Raw genomic sequence first — 15,256 nt, forward strand, 5'->3', positions numbered from 1 at the left:
TGAGCCCGAGCCTTTAACTCCCAGCCCAGTTCCTTCGCCGCCGCCCACCCGGCAACCTCACCTTCTGTCCCGCAGCCTCGTCTTCCTTTAAGGGACTGCACGGGCCCAGCAGCCCCCAAAGTCAGGGTGTTGTTCTAGGAAGCGGGGTATGAGGGCAGAGATGAGGCACATACACCTGCAAGAAGAAAACAGGACACTCGAAAACCGCAAGAAGAGCTCTCGGCCGGCGTGCAGTGCTCCGGCTTAGTGGTCCTCCACGCCAAGAGCCTGTTCCGAAGCTGGGAAATGAGGTCTTCGCTGCCTTAGGAACCCACCGCCAAGGGGAGGACGCCCCTGAGGGTGCTCCGCGTGCTTGCAGCCCAGGCCCCAGGTATTTGTCTGAGTACCTTCCCCTCTTGTGAGAGCCACTGGGTTTTGTCTAAAAAGAAAGGAGATTTCCAAATGAGGACTCTCACAGCAAAAGATTGATTTGTAGCAGGTGTGGTTTTGAGACAGCCGGTGCCGCTCACTCCTCCAGCGCTGGTGTGTCTCGGACCCTATTGATCTCGGCTGTGTTTGCTTCTGCCTCAGGCCCCCAGGCGAGCGGAGGCCCTCATCATCCTCAGAGCATCCTGGCCCAAGAAGGGGAAGTGAAGGTGGAGTGTCTCAGGGTGACAGCCCTGAACTAGGACTGTCAACCACCATAGGGGTGTGATTCCCTCCCACCGCTGAGAACTGCAGCTAAAACATTGGTGTGATTTAGGGCCCTATAGCATTGGCTTTTCAATGTTGGGAGAACCACCCTCATCCTCACTGGAGTAGGTGCCACTCCACTGGGTCCAAAGACAGGTATGGCCACTGGTAGTTCTGCTTGTTCATAGTCAACTCACTCAAGCATCTCTCTTGGAGAGAGTGGGGGAGGAAGGGAAGGAAGAAGATAAGACAAAGGAAAGAGAGAGCAAGAGACAGAGACAGAGACAGAGACAGAGAGAAGTTCTTTTTCTCTAGCCCCTTAGGAATTTCCTCTCCATGGGGGCTTGGCTGGTTTTGCCAGTGGTTCCCTTGCACTTTGCAGATTCTGGGTGTACATTTCCCTTAAGACTAGTTGTCTGCAGAACAGGGGAAACAAACCAGAAACCCTCATAAATCAGTAGAGGTCACTGCCAAGAGCTTTGTACACTTGCTGTCCCTGGCAGTGATAAACTCATTGCATTTGGGAAATGGCCAAAGACCCTGAGTCCGATCTTAATTCTCATTCCCAGAAAAATCCCAGCTCTCTGCTCACCCACCCCCTGTGTGCTGTCTTTGTGTTTCCTAGACAAAGCTGGCAAGGGGGAAGGAACACAGCTCCACAACTGGGTACATCAAAGGCTGCATTTCTTTGCTTGGGGGCGGAGGAGCAGGGCAGGGAGCGTCCCAGATCCCTAGGCTGTGGGAAAGAGAGGCCCAGGCCAGAGGGAAGCTGAAGCCATGGGCCCTGCAGGGGGGATGGGAGACCTGCAGAGGCTCTGGGATGCTGTTTTTCTGAGACCTGTGCCTTGGATCTGCTATTACTGCTCTGGTTGTTGTTCCCTTGAAGGGTGATCGAGACTGTCAAAGTGATGGCCAAGGGCCAGTGATGGTCTTGGCGGGGTAAGACCGCCTCATGTGGCCCATCCTCCAAGAGGCTGTGTTCTTCCTCCCTCTCCCCACACCATCCTTGCCTTGGTACCTGGCTTTGGAGTTGGCCATATGACCTGGGGAAGATGGGCATGGTGCCAAACTGTGCCTCTGACCCATGTAGACCTCCCTGGAGAGGAGACCACCACTGTTTGCTGCTCTTTTCTCCTGTCCCTGTCAAGACCAGACCCTCCCTCCCCCTTTCCCACAGAATTAGTAGACACATTTCTCTCTGTCTACTCAGATCTTTCTACCTTGGCGAGGATCTTTCTGGTTGATGGACCACCATCCCTCACCCGAAGCAGGGGAGGCCATCCCCAGGGACACCCATTCATAGCACCCTGCACTGGTACTTCTTCTCTGCAGCCCTTAAGCTCAATTGGCTAAATGCATCTTTGTGAAAGTCTGTCTTGCCTAATAGAATCTAAGCTTTATGACAGCAAGGACTTATTAATATTTGTCTTGTTAAGGCTGTAATCTCAGTGCCTAACACAGTGCCCGGCACCTAGTAAATGCTTAATAAATATTTGCTGAATGTTGCTGTGATGAACATTTAGTCATCTGCTTTATCCTGTTCTATTTTGATTGACAAGTTCTTTCTTTTAATGGATCAGGTTTTTTCCTGCCCACAATGAGTCTATAGGAATTAGCTGGATTGGGGGTGAAATTTGTTGCCAAGGCCAGAAGGGCTGGGCTGGAGAAGGTTTCCTTACTTCTCTTGGGGGAACAGGCGGGTGTTGTGAGATATATACTGGGGACTTAGGTTCCTTTGAGAAGTCAGAACAAGAAGCAGGCACCTGTTGCTTTGCAGAGGGGTTTGGAGGGGGTCCAGGCATTACGAAAGGCCTTTCCAGATGATTCAGGAGCTCTGTCAGCCAGACAGAGCAATGCCCAACACAAGAAGGAGACAGCGAGTCATTTTTACTCTGGGCTAACATTTGTACCTACGATGTAAATGTTAAAACAATTTATAAAGACAACGAATGAAAGCAGAGACCAGTGATGTTCCTCAGTCTGAGCTCTGAGGCCTTTGGGGATAGCTAAACCAACAGCCTTGCACTCTTTGGAGCAGAGTGGAATCCTCACTCTCCTTCCCTGCAGAGAGCCAGAACTTTCACCCACTCACAATCCAAAGCAAGTGTGGAGCCTGCAACCTTGCCGGACATCAAATTCAAACAGGCATTTCAGTGAACCAAGAATCCATGTCAATTCAACTAACATTTGACCCTGTGCTACCCTCTATGTGCCTATAGAGGATAAAAACATATTGTTCCCACCCTCAAGGAACTTAAACTAGAGTGGGCTGGATTTTTGTCTGAAATTTGCAGAAAAACACTTAGTGAGATATGTCCCCACTAAGTTAGTTAAATCAGAACACATCTGGACTATCAAAGTAGTCTCAGGACCAAGCCACTTTTTAATTTCACTTGATTCCTTGCAGTGGGTTCATTCCCATTAGTGGGGTAACCACCCTGCTTTTGTACCTATGCAGGTTATCTCAGGAAGACTAAATCTGGTTCCAGAAAAGGACTCTTTGGGGTCCAACTAGTGATGAGACAGAGAGGGCCCCACATGAGACCAGGACATTTCTTGCTTTCTGCTTTCACTTTCTTTTTATTTATTTTTTAATTGGGAAGTAAAATTGTATATATTTGTGGTGTACAACATGATATTTTGATATATGTAGACATTGTATAATGGCTAAATCAAGCTATTTAATATATGCATTGCCTCATACACTTATTGTTTGTAGTGAGAAGTATACGATATATTGTTTTCCTTATAGTGAATAGCCACCATGATGAGCTCTTGAATTTATTCCTCTTCTCTCACTGAAATGTTATTTCCTTTGACCAACATCTCTCTGATCCTTCCCACCTCCCACCAACCTCTGGTGACCACCGTTCTGCATTCTTCCCCCATGCATTTGATTGTTTCAGATTTCACACCCAGGTGTGCCTAGTTTTATTGCACGTTGCTTTATTGTGCTTTGCAGATGTTGTGTTTTTCACAAATTGAATATTTGTGGCATCAGACAAGTCATTCAGCACCATTTTGCCAACAGCATGTGCTCACTTAGTGTCTCTATGTCACATTTTGGTAATTCTTGCAATATTTCATACTTTTTCATTATTATTATATCCGTTATGATGATCAGTGATCTTTGATGTTACTATTGTAAGTGTTTTGGGGGTGCCACAAACTGTGCCCAGATAAGACAAGCGATTTAATTGATACATGTGTGGGTTCTGACTGCTCCACCAACCGGCCGTTTCTCCCGTCTCTCTTACTCTCTTTGGGCCTCCTTATTCCCTGATTAACAGCAATATTAAAATTAGGCCAACTAATAACCCAACGGTGGCCTCTAAGTGTTCAGTGAGAGGAAGAGTCGCATGTCTCTCACTTTAAATCAAAAGCTAGAAATGATTAAGCTTAGAGAGGAAGGCAAGTTGAAAGCCAAGAGAGGCCAAAAGCTAGGCTCCTTGAACCGAACAGTTAGCCAAGTTATCAATGCAAAGGAAAAATTCTTGAAAGAAGCTAAAAGTGCTACTCCGGTAGACACATGAATGATAAAAAAGAGAAACAGCCTATTGCTGATAGGGAAAAAGTTTGAATGGTCTGGATAGATCAAACCAGCCACAGCATTCCCTCAAGTCAAAGCCTAATCCAGAGCAAGGCTCTAACTCTCTTTAATTCTATGAAGGCTGAGAGAGGTGAGGAAGCTGCAGAAGAAAGGTTTGAAGCTGGCAGAGGTTGGTTCATGAAGTTTAAGGAAAGAAGTCATCTCCATAACATAAAATACAAGGTGAAACAGCAAGTGCTGATGGAGAAGCTGCAGCAGGTTTTCCAAGAGATGTAGCCAAGATCATTGATGAAAGTGGCTACACTACACAACAGATTTTCAATGTCGACAAAACAGCCTTCTATTGGAAGAAGATGCCATCTAGACTTTCATAGCTAGAAAGGTGAAGTCAATGCCTGGCTTCAAAACTTCAGAGGAAAGGCTGACTCTCTTGTTCAGGACTAATGCAGCTGGTGACTTTAAGTTGAAGCAAATACTCATTTACCATTCCAAAAATCCTAGGGCCCTTCAGAATTATGCTAAGTCTACTCTACCTGTGCTCTATAAATGGAAAAACAAAGCCTGGATGACAGCATATCTGTTTGCAGCATGGTTTACTGGAAGATTTTAAGCCCATTGTTGAGACCTACTGCTCAGAAAAAAAAAATTCCTTTTAAAATATTACTGTTCATTGACAATGCACCTAGTCACCCAAGAACTCTGATGGAGATGTAAAGGAGATTAATGTTGTTTTCATGCCCGCTAATGCAACACCCATTCTGCAGCCCATGGATCAATGAGTAATTTCTGCTTTCAAGTTTCAATGTATTAAGAAATACATTTCATAAGGCTCTAGCCACCATAGATAGTGATTCCTCTGAGGGATCTGGGCAAAGTAAACTGAAACCCTTCTGTAAAAGAGTCACCATCCTAGAAGTCATTAAGAACATTTATGATTCATGGGAGGAGACTGAAGTATCAACATTAATAAGAGTTCGGAAGAAATTGATTTCAACCATCATGGATGACTTTGAGAAGTTTAAGACTTCAGTGGAGGAAGAAGCTGCACATGTGGTGGAAACAGTGAGAGAACTAGAATGCTAGAGTGAGAAGTGGAGCCTGAAGCCATGACTGAATTGCTGCAATCTCATGATAAAATCTTAGTGGACAAAGGATTTGCTTCTTATGGATGAATAACAAGAGTTGTTTCTTGAGCTGGAATCGACTCCTAATGAAGATGCCATGAACATTATTGAAATGACAACAAAGGATTTAGAATATTCCATAAACTTAGTTGATTAAAGCAGCAGACAGGTTTGAGAGATTGACTCCAATTTTGAAGGCAGTTCTACTGTGGGTAAAATGCTAGCGAACAGTATCGCATGCTACAGAGAAATCTTTCATGAAAGGAAGAGTCAGTCGATATGGCAAACTTCGTCATCTTATTTTAAGAAATTGCCACAGCTACCCTAACCTTCAGCAACCACCACCCTGATCAGTCAGCAGCCATCAACATCAAGATAAGACCCTCTGCCAACAAAAAGATGACTCACTGAAGGTTTAGATGATTGTTAATAATTTTTTAGCAATAAAGTATTTTTTCATTAAGGTATATACAATGTATTTTTAGACATGATGCTATTGCACACTTAATAGACTACATATGGTATAAACATAACTTTTATATGTACTGGGAAACCAAAAAAATGGTGTAACTTGTTTCATTGCTATGTTTGCTTTATCTTGGTGGTCTAGAACCAAACCTGCAATATCTCCGAGGTATGCCTGTATAAGTGAAGACACACAGTATCTTCTTTCTGTACCCTAGCTTGTTTCCCTTAACATAATGTTCTCCACATTTATCCATGTTGTCACAAATAACAGGATTTCCTTCTTTTCTAAGGCTGAATAATATTCCATTGTATACATACACCACATTTCCTTTATCCATTCATCCATGGATGGACACTTAGGTTGATACTGCATCTTGGCAATTGTGCTTTCACTTTCTTTTGTGCTGGGTAGGGAGGGAGTCTTGGTGAGCCCTTACATTGCTCCAGCTTCCTCTGGCCAGGCATCCCTAAAATGTGCTCCCAGCTGATGGGTGGCTTCTGCTTCCTCCTTTAATATCCTCCTTGGGGAGAGGACCCAAGGAAGAGGTTCTTAATGACCAGTCTTGCCTCCCAGCTGACCAGCTGCCCATTCCCCACAGCACTGGAGCCTTAGTCTGGCTTCATGGGATGGGCTATGACCATACAAGGGGAAGATGCTTCCTCCACCAGGCCAGCCACTAACAACCCCACTCTCCCTCCTAAACAGGTCCCCTTTGGTACAGCCAAGCTTTCCTGTGCAGCTAAGCTGAATCCACTTTAATGGATAAAAAATGCTTTTCTCAGCAACAAGTTCTCCCTTTTAATGGACCAGGATTTTCCTGCCCTTTGATTAGGACAGATCTATTAAGAAGGGACCACGAGGGTGTAGGACTTAGCTAGAAGTCAGGAGTGAAATCCATTGCCAAGGCCAGAATGTAAATGCCTCTAGGAGCCCAGGCGGCCACAGCACTGCCCCTCCTGGATGTTAGCCGCAGGCCTGGTCTATTCGCCCCCATGCTCCATGAGCTGGTTATCAAAAGCCCCCTTCCAGGATGAGATAGTGGCTCTGAAATGTACAAACCGACCCAATTGCATCATTGTCTGTGGTTTTTTTTAATTAAACTTTTTATTTTGAGATACTTACAGATTCACAAGCAGTTGTAAGAAATAATACAGAGATGTGCCATTTACCTGGTTTCCCTCGATGTCAATGTCTTGCAAAACTATAGTCCAGCATCACAGCCATGAAATTGACATGGCTACAATCCACTGATTTTATTCAGATTTCCCAATTTTATTTGTGCCGTGTACACATGTGTGCATTTGGTTCTATGCAACTTTACCACCTATGTAAGATATGTGAAGATACAGAGCCCTTTATCACCACAAACATCCTTCCTGTTGCCTTTTATAACTGCACCTCCCTCCCTCCCACTGCTCCCCATCCCTAACCCCTGGCAACCGCTAATCTGCTCTCTATTTCTATAATTTGTCATTTCAAGAATGTCATATAAATGGAATCCCATAGTACGTAATCTGGGGGTTGGCTTTTCCACTCATTGTAATTCCCTTGGGAGTCATGCAATTAGTTGGGTATATCAATAGTTTGTTCCTTCTTATTGCTGTGTCTGTGGTTTCAATCATTAAGCACCCCCACACGGCACCCAGGCCCAATTACAGACCCTTTGGGATATGATCCTCAAGGATCTTTTACTCTAAGAGAGAAAATATGCTTTGTTTGGTGTTTCTGAGTTTGGAGGGGCAGGGGGGTAACACATTGCAAGTTTTTCCACGTCCATACAAACATTCCTAGATTCCTTTGTGTCTTTCCCCAAACAGTGATCAATTGGATTGCAATTTCCTTTAGCATTGATTGACAGCTCTTCCTTGTGTCCCCCAGGAGCACATCTACAAGCTGATGAAAAGTGACAGCTATGCCCGCTTCCTCCGGTCAAATGCTTACCAGGACTTGCTGCTGGCCAAGAAGAAGGTATCTTTCGGAAGGGCAGGCTTGCCTTTCTTAGCACTGTTGACTCTTGCCTGCTGCTTGCTGCTGGTGTGAGATGAGAATATCATCCCTTGGGTTTTATTTACTTTCTCTTTTCTTCTTTCCCTTCTATATCCGCTCCCACCCCAATGGAAAAGAGTTAGGATGGTCACCACCCGCCCTCCCCCAAGGTCCAGGATATGGCCTCCTACCTCCACATCCTGCTGCCTTTGTCTGCATGCTTTGCCCATGGCAATGGAGGGAGTGTGACTGAATACAGGAGTGCAAGGCTGGCAAGAGCACCAGCAAAACCCTTAGCACACCAGAGACAGCCCCTTACTGCAAAGACCAGCCCCCTCCCCACAGACTTCTCTCCCTGACCAGCCCAGACGGGTTTGAGGCAAGGGTTTGGGCAGCCCCTTCACTAGACAGGAACCTTGTCAGTTTCCAGGGGGTGATCCAGTCCCTGGAGTCATTCCAGGACTGCTTTCTCCTCAACGCCTCCTTCCTCTCTCTCACTTGCCCCCACAGTGTTTCCCTTTTCTCTTAACCAAGAGGTAACTGCACCCAGCTCCTCCTCCCTCTTCCACTTAGAATTAAGCCATGGGTCCCTGCAGCCCTGGGAGTCATGGATTTGGGGTGCAGGGACCTCAGCATGCAAGTGGTGAGGGGTGACAGAGCAGGGCAGACTTAGCTGGTTTCTGGGAGTAGGGAAGAAAGGAGAAGGGGGCAAGAGAGATAGCTCCTGGGTCCAGTATGCCTGCCTGATTGCTGTACCTGTCACCTGTGATCTGAGGCCCACGTGCGGTTAGGTTGGCTCAAGTTGCACCAGACTCCACGACTTCCACTCCATGCCATGTAGGAGCACACACGTCCCTTTCTTCTCCCCTCCCAACGCCAGGCCCTGACACATGGTTGTCCATCCACACGCTCTGTGCTGGGCTGCCTCTCTCAGCCACACAAGGCTTCTGTGTACTGTCACCCCATGTGCCAGGATCCTGTCCGCGTGTCTGGTTGGTACCACACAACTCCAGAGTCCAGGACAGCATTGGCATCCTGCTCTCCTGCCCATATGTAGCCCTAAGAAGAGCCCTAACAGTCTGAGAAAGGGAAAAAGACCTCGGGAAAGTCCAGATTTTCAGAAACCCAGCTCTCTTAACTTCCTGCGGCCCTCCCGTCAGGCGTAGCTCCTACGATGGAGCGTGCGAAGCCTGGCTTGCTGCCAGCTCCCTTGCTGAGGGATGTCTGTGGAGGGGCTCTGCTAGAGGGGGCTGACACCCCACAAATGGCTCAGGTGTTCATTTTTTTAACTGGAGGAAAGAAAAAGTTTATATACAGACTTTTGATCTCTCTGGCCCAGATCTCATAGGAGAAGGTCAAAGTAAGTTTTCCTCATTTCCTGTTGCTCAAGACACCTGAACAGATCATAATTTGAGGACATTCTAAGGCGTTGACCTATCTGGGTGAGTCTACACTCCTGACAAGGAGAAGTTAGAGGCTGTTCAGTCTCCTTGCAGGTTTGAACACAAGGGAAAACGCATCTCAAGCCAGGAAGTGGGCTGAGATATCTGTGCTTCCCAATCCTCTCTTACAAGAGGAAAACTTCTCAGAGGAGGGTCTCTGAGCCAGGAAGGAACTGACAGCCTTCCTGTGAAATGTTACAAATGAAGTTCACTAGAATTATCCTCCCAGGCCCCAAATTAAGGGATGTTCTTGAGGCAGCAAGCCCTTGCAGATACCATCAACTTTTCAACATCGAGGAGTTATTTCCCAAAACAATGACAAAAACCTACTTTCTCCTCCCATTTCTTCCTGAGAGTCTCCAGGTACAGATCTGATTGATAACTCGGTACTTTCAGGTAGGCCCACAGTATCTTCTGACTGCAGGGACAGGCTCACCATGTGATATTAATGTCCAGGTCATAAAAGATATGCGAGAGTCACAACCAGCCTCCAGCTAGGAGAGGGCATAGAACTCAGCCTCACTCTTCTGCCGTGAATGGCCCCCGGATGGGGTCTGGAGGCACAGCCTTCTGCTCCTTTGTCCCTAATTTGTCCTCTTTCCTAATGTTTTCAAGGTAAAGCATAGTCACTCTGAAGAACCAGGTTCCCCGGGGGTAGGTGAGCCAGGTGTGAGGGCCACTCCAGGACAGTTAAGTACCAATGATGGTGGTTTTCCAGGGCAGCTTGATGGCCCGCGCAAGGCCAAGGAACTGGAATGAGTCAGGCCAGTGGTTACCCTCTGCGAACGGCGACTCGGTAGCCAGAGGACGAGAACGATAAGCACAGAATGCAGGGCCTAGGACTGGCCCAACTTGAGACAAATGTGTGGCACCTGGGCTGCCATGGGATGAAAGTAAAGTCCTGCCACCCCCACAATGGAGACGTTTATGGTACCCAGGGCTGAGTGTGGATCCTTCAGATCCTTGTGCAAGAAGAAAGCCCAGCCCAACCCTGTGGTGGTGTGTCGTTTGCGTTGTGTTTTCCTTCTGCAACCTCATATCTGCCTCTGGCAGCTGGCTGAGCTAATGGGGGCAGGGTTGCTGCCAAGGAAGCCCCCCGACCTCATCCACATGACAGATGGCTGCCTTCGGCCTGCCCTCTCTGCTTTCGGCACATCCTGCAGACCCACAGACAGCTGGCTGCCTCCTCAGCTCCCCAATTTCAGTTATTTGCCACGTGTGTGTGTGTGTGTGTGTGTGTGTCCATGTGAGCGTGTGCACTCTCCGAATTTCCCAGCCTCGGGCTCAGGACCCTGGAACACGGTTCCAGGATAAATTCTCCTGGGACCCCTGCAGGTGGGAAACGCGGGGCAGGGTCAGGAGCACACCACCCCTCTCTTCCTCGGGCGGCAGAGGTGGGCTAGGCCTGGGAGAATGTGCGAGGGCTTCGCCCCCCTTGCCCCTGCTGAGAGTTCCCCGGGAGCTTCCTGAGCCTCCCCTAGCCCGGCATGAGTACACCTTGGAAGGTGTCACCTGCCTGGATCATGAGAGAGCATTTTCTGTTCAGAACAATCCCCATGTTATTGTCTTCTGAGGCTGAAGACCCTTTGTCACTGCAGAGGACATGGTAGACCCTCCTTGCTCTAAGGATACAGAACGAGGGTCATTAGAAAGTCACTGAAGTTAGCGAACTTTCTGGCTGCCCCTGGGCAGGGAAATCTCAAGAGAGAAAACAGTCCTAACCAGACTCCCAGCGGAGGGGATGACTTCACCTCCCCAGTGGCTACTTCCTGCCATCCCATCAGCATCCCCGCCCCCCACACCCCACCGGCCCTCAGAACTAGTCTGTTCTGTGTCGCCCCTTGGAGCCCCCAGATGGCCACCTGGGGACTCATGGCCACAACCGCCAGGGCTCCTGCCTATGGGCACGGCCAGGTGGAAGCGGTCAGCAAGGGGCTCAGACCCGCGGCTGTGACGGGGGGCAAAGCCGTGGCGGCTCCTCGCCCAAGCCCTGCGGCACTCGGTGGCCCCTTGAGAAGCAACCCACCCCTCTGCTCACTGCTCACGGAGGCAGCACCACCTCGCCCGGGCTTCTGTCTTCTGTCTCTCCCGTCCACTCTGCCAATGGCGCTGGCTGCTTCTCTTTTCCCGTTTTTCGCCCCATTTTGCTTTGGTTTTTGTTCTTCTTTAGCTGCGGCTGCTGATGTTTGGAAACCACGTGTAAGCTGAAGATTTTTTTTTTTCTGTATTTTTCTCCCTACCTTTTTTTTTTCCCCCCTAAAGCCAGAAAGTGAGCAAGGTCGTAGAACTTCCCTAGAAAAATTCACTCGCAGTGTGGTAAGTTCAGTCGGTTTTCTTCCCTCAACGTTTCTTTTGCTTTTGGATTTCTTTCTTTCTTTCTTTCTTGTTTTCTTTACTTATTTATTTATGTTTTGATTGTCGTTTTCTTCGGGGTGGGAGGGAGTCCAGTGCTTTCCCCTCCACTCAGCCCTTTTCTTTTGCGAGTGTCTGCAGCTTCCCTCCTAGGGTGAATTTGCAAAGAGTGAGCGGCTCCCTCTGCAGAAGGTGCACGCTCGATCGCCCAGCCTCGGGCCTGGGCACTTGAGCTTCTGTCCAGGGCTTTGAGGAGGAAGGACCCTGCTGCCCTCGGGGCTGCGCGGTTTGTGCATCTTCTGCAGCAGCCCGGGGAGAAGGCCATCGAACTATACCATGAAATAAATTGGCTGAGAACCATAACTCATCCTAAAAACAAAACAAAACAAAACAAAAAAGCCAAATTTCCCTCTGTGAACTCTGGCAGTCACACCGGTGCGGGTCGCGAGCTGTGTTGCTGTGTCGGCGGCTTTTGCTGTGTGCAGAAAGCGGCCGTGCTGCATGGGTTCTGGCGGCCTGGTCTAGCTGGCGTGTGTTAGTCGCCTCTGCATGAGTCCCTGTGTCCCGCCCAGCCCCCATCAGCCTCATGCGCACAGCGTGACAGGGAGAAGAGGACAATAGCTGAGTCCCAGCGGTGTCCCCGGAGCTCCCCAGCAGTAGGGTCTCACCAAGTTCCTGAGGAAAGACAGGCTACAGGTGCCTTCAGGTTCATCATGCTTGTAGGCCAGTGGCTTTGCCCCACGCACACCCCCTTAGAGAGCGGGAGGACCCACGGTGGCACGTGAGGAGGCCCCCAGTAACGCGAGAGCAGGGAATGAGTGGTCCCTCCCTGCAGCGCATGGTGGAGACGCTCTGCTGTGGTCTGCAGGACAGCATGGACCTGCCTCCTCTTTCCGTGGGGGTCTCTCTGACGTGAGCGGAGAGCTCGGTGCTCAGGGGGTGCTCGATCCGCTCATTGACCGACTCGTCACAAGCAGGCGCAGAGTTCTCGGTCCCGCCTGCCCTGTTACATCAAGCCAGGGGGAGCCAAGGTGGCGGCCAGGGGGGCAAGGGTTGCACATAGGGAACTGGCCATGTTTCCCTTCTCCAAGGGGGAAGCCCACGGATGCTGACTTGTTTTTTTGTTTTTGTTTTTATTTTTTATTTTTTTGGTTTTTGTTTTGTTTTTGCCTCTGTTGAAGAGGAAAGTCCTTGTAAAACTTGACAACTGTATGATTAGCATCCTTATGTCATCCTTCTGACACAAATTCTAAGAATCCTGGGTTGAAAGCAACCTAGTCATTTACCTGCCAGAGCTGGATGCATTTTAAGTGCATTTAAACATTATTTTGAATTCACTAGGTGTAGACATGACAATAACTCCGGTAGGTGGCAGTTAAAATAGCGGTACGCATCCTTTTCTTCTTTGGTCTTCCCTCTCTGTGGCTTTTCCTCGTAAGAAATCAGAACACACCGAATGCAAGGCCTGCTGGCCCCGTGTCTGACTCCGTGGCTGGTGTGCCGTGGCCACGTGGCTTCACACACACCAAGAAGGTGCCACAGGCTGTCAGAAGCAAGGCCTGTGTGACCTCCTCCACCCGACAATGGCCCTATAGAAAGTGGGGGGATCCCATCTCTCTCTCTCTCTCTCTCTTCTGAGGCCCAGATGCTCTGTGGGTGGAGGACATTTACAGCTTTTATTGATAGGCTGAGAGGACAGTTTCCTCCGGTGCAAAGCACAGGGAAGCAGAGATTTGACGGCCCCAGGGAGGCTCCTCAGGGTGACATGCAGGCAGAAGGTGTGAGAGGAAGCCTGGCACTTGGACAAGATGGCCTAATATCTTCAGGCTGCTTTTCGTGAGAAGTGGGTCTCAGGAAAGGCAAGAATGGTCTCTGTGAAGCCCCGTGAGGAGCGTTCATTGATTTCCCTTCATCCCAGAAGTGGCGTAGGCGTGGTGGTTCTCCAAGGTCTGTTGACGGAGCGTTTGGAGCAGGAAAGCACCAGACACCCCACAGTGTATGAAGTGTGCCCATGGGAGAACTTACGGAGATGTTTGCAGGGCAGACTGAAGGAGAAAATTACCCCAAACTCCTGGCCCAAACTTTTAAAATACACCTAAATTCCTAAATTCCCTGCTGCTCCTTTATGAACAGGAGACTCTCACGGGTGGTGCGTTCAGAATTTTTGGTCCCGGTGCCACAGATGGATGTCCACTGATCTAGCCCTGCTCCTTGCGCTCTTGGGGTAAAGCCACGTCCCCACAGGATGTGGCTAAGTTTGGGGATACGGCCCGTGGCTATAGAGCAGTTCTGGCTCTCAGATTACGTAAGGCTGCAACCCAAGAATTTGGTCTCAACAGCCCAGCGTTCTAATCAAACAGAGCTAACCACCCAACCAGCGTGCCTTCCAATTTGATATCCGGTCTCTGAATATTATATACATAAAGTGTTTGGTTTCTCTAAGAGAAGATCTATATGAATGCTTCATTGGCTACATACTGCAGGCCATAAAACTAAAGGAAGGGCTAGAGCATTCCCACGTGGCTGGGAGACATGGGTAAGGAGACCACCCACATCTTGGGGCTAATAACGGAAAAAAGGAAAGTGAAGCTAGGCAGCTCACTTTCTTATCTTGGTAAAGGAGGAGCATTTGGAGAAAGCAAATTGTTTTTTCCAGTTCTCAAGGTGTGCTTTGACATGGAGGGATTGTCCGTGGAAAGCCAAAAATGCCCCCTGTACATGAGATCCTAATGAGTAGTTTACTGTGGCTCAGGGAAGCTTCTAGGCCCATCCTAGTTTGGGTGCAGAAGGGACCCAGCACTCCCTAATCAATAGAGGCAGTGCTGTGTGAGCTTCTCCTTCCAATGGAAGTTTCATTCCAAGTCACCCAGGACTTGAATATAATAGCAAGTGTCTGGGAATGCGGTGTCAAGTGTCACATTATGTGGCAAACTGGAACCACAGAGCCTGTCTAAAATCCTGCTTATTTGACAGGGAAGGCCCAGGTTCAGAACCAAATATGACTAAATAAAGTCCATGGCAGAGCACAACTAGCCCATAATGTGCCTTTATTCAAAATAGAAAACAGGACTCCCTCTGGTGGGCCAGGCCCCAAAGATGCCCCTCTGGCCAAGGGAAACACAGGCTGATTTCGGCCCCAACATGACCCTGAGCCACCCTTGTACAGTGAATAACCCACACCACTGTACATGGTGGCCCTTGTCCGAGGAGCCTCAGTTTCAGAGGAGCTGTAACACACAGCAGCTTCTCCAGGGGCCTCCAGACATGGCCACGGGCCAAAGAAGCTGGAGTCTGTTTCTCCCTAGTCTTGCTCCCTGGGAAGCTGCCTTTCACGGTGGCTGTAAAATAGGAAAACCACAGTAGGAAACATCTGGCTAGTCATTGTTCATTCTACCTCTTCTTCTGATTCTTTCGTAGAAAGGCCCAGACGTTACTGATCAGGGAGAGGAGGCAGCTTCTCTAACTAAAGGCCATTTCCTGGTGCTCCCGGCCAGGCTGCCAGTCTCTGCCGTCTTCCTGGTTTTGTGGTTGACAGATGACAGTGGGGGCACCAGGGTGCCCAGAGCTGAGAGGCTTGTCCCCCGCCTTGCAGGTGTGCTCGTTCCTTCAGATTCCACAGGGTCTCTCACAAACGGGTGAGGGCCCCCCCAGGGCCTAACTC

General features: G+C 48.9%; 1 protein-coding gene across 1 annotated transcript in view; it reads left to right on the forward strand.

The window, feature by feature from the left end:
- The window catches only part of RGS6 (regulator of G protein signaling 6), a 541,364-nt gene that overhangs the window by 509,390 nt on the left and 16,718 nt on the right, over positions 1–15,256 (forward strand). Inside the window, exons 16-17 of the mRNA XM_069465091.1 lie at positions 7,694–7,783; positions 11,506–11,559. Of these exons, the coding sequence (XP_069321192.1) occupies positions 7,694–7,783; positions 11,506–11,559 (144 nt within the window). The remainder of the gene's footprint in view (positions 1–7,693; positions 7,784–11,505; positions 11,560–15,256) is intronic.

Source organism: Eulemur rufifrons, chromosome 2 (assembly GCF_041146395.1).
Source record: "Eulemur rufifrons isolate Redbay chromosome 2, OSU_ERuf_1, whole genome shotgun sequence".
NCBI classification, from domain to species: Eukaryota; Metazoa; Chordata; class Mammalia; order Primates; family Lemuridae; genus Eulemur; species Eulemur rufifrons.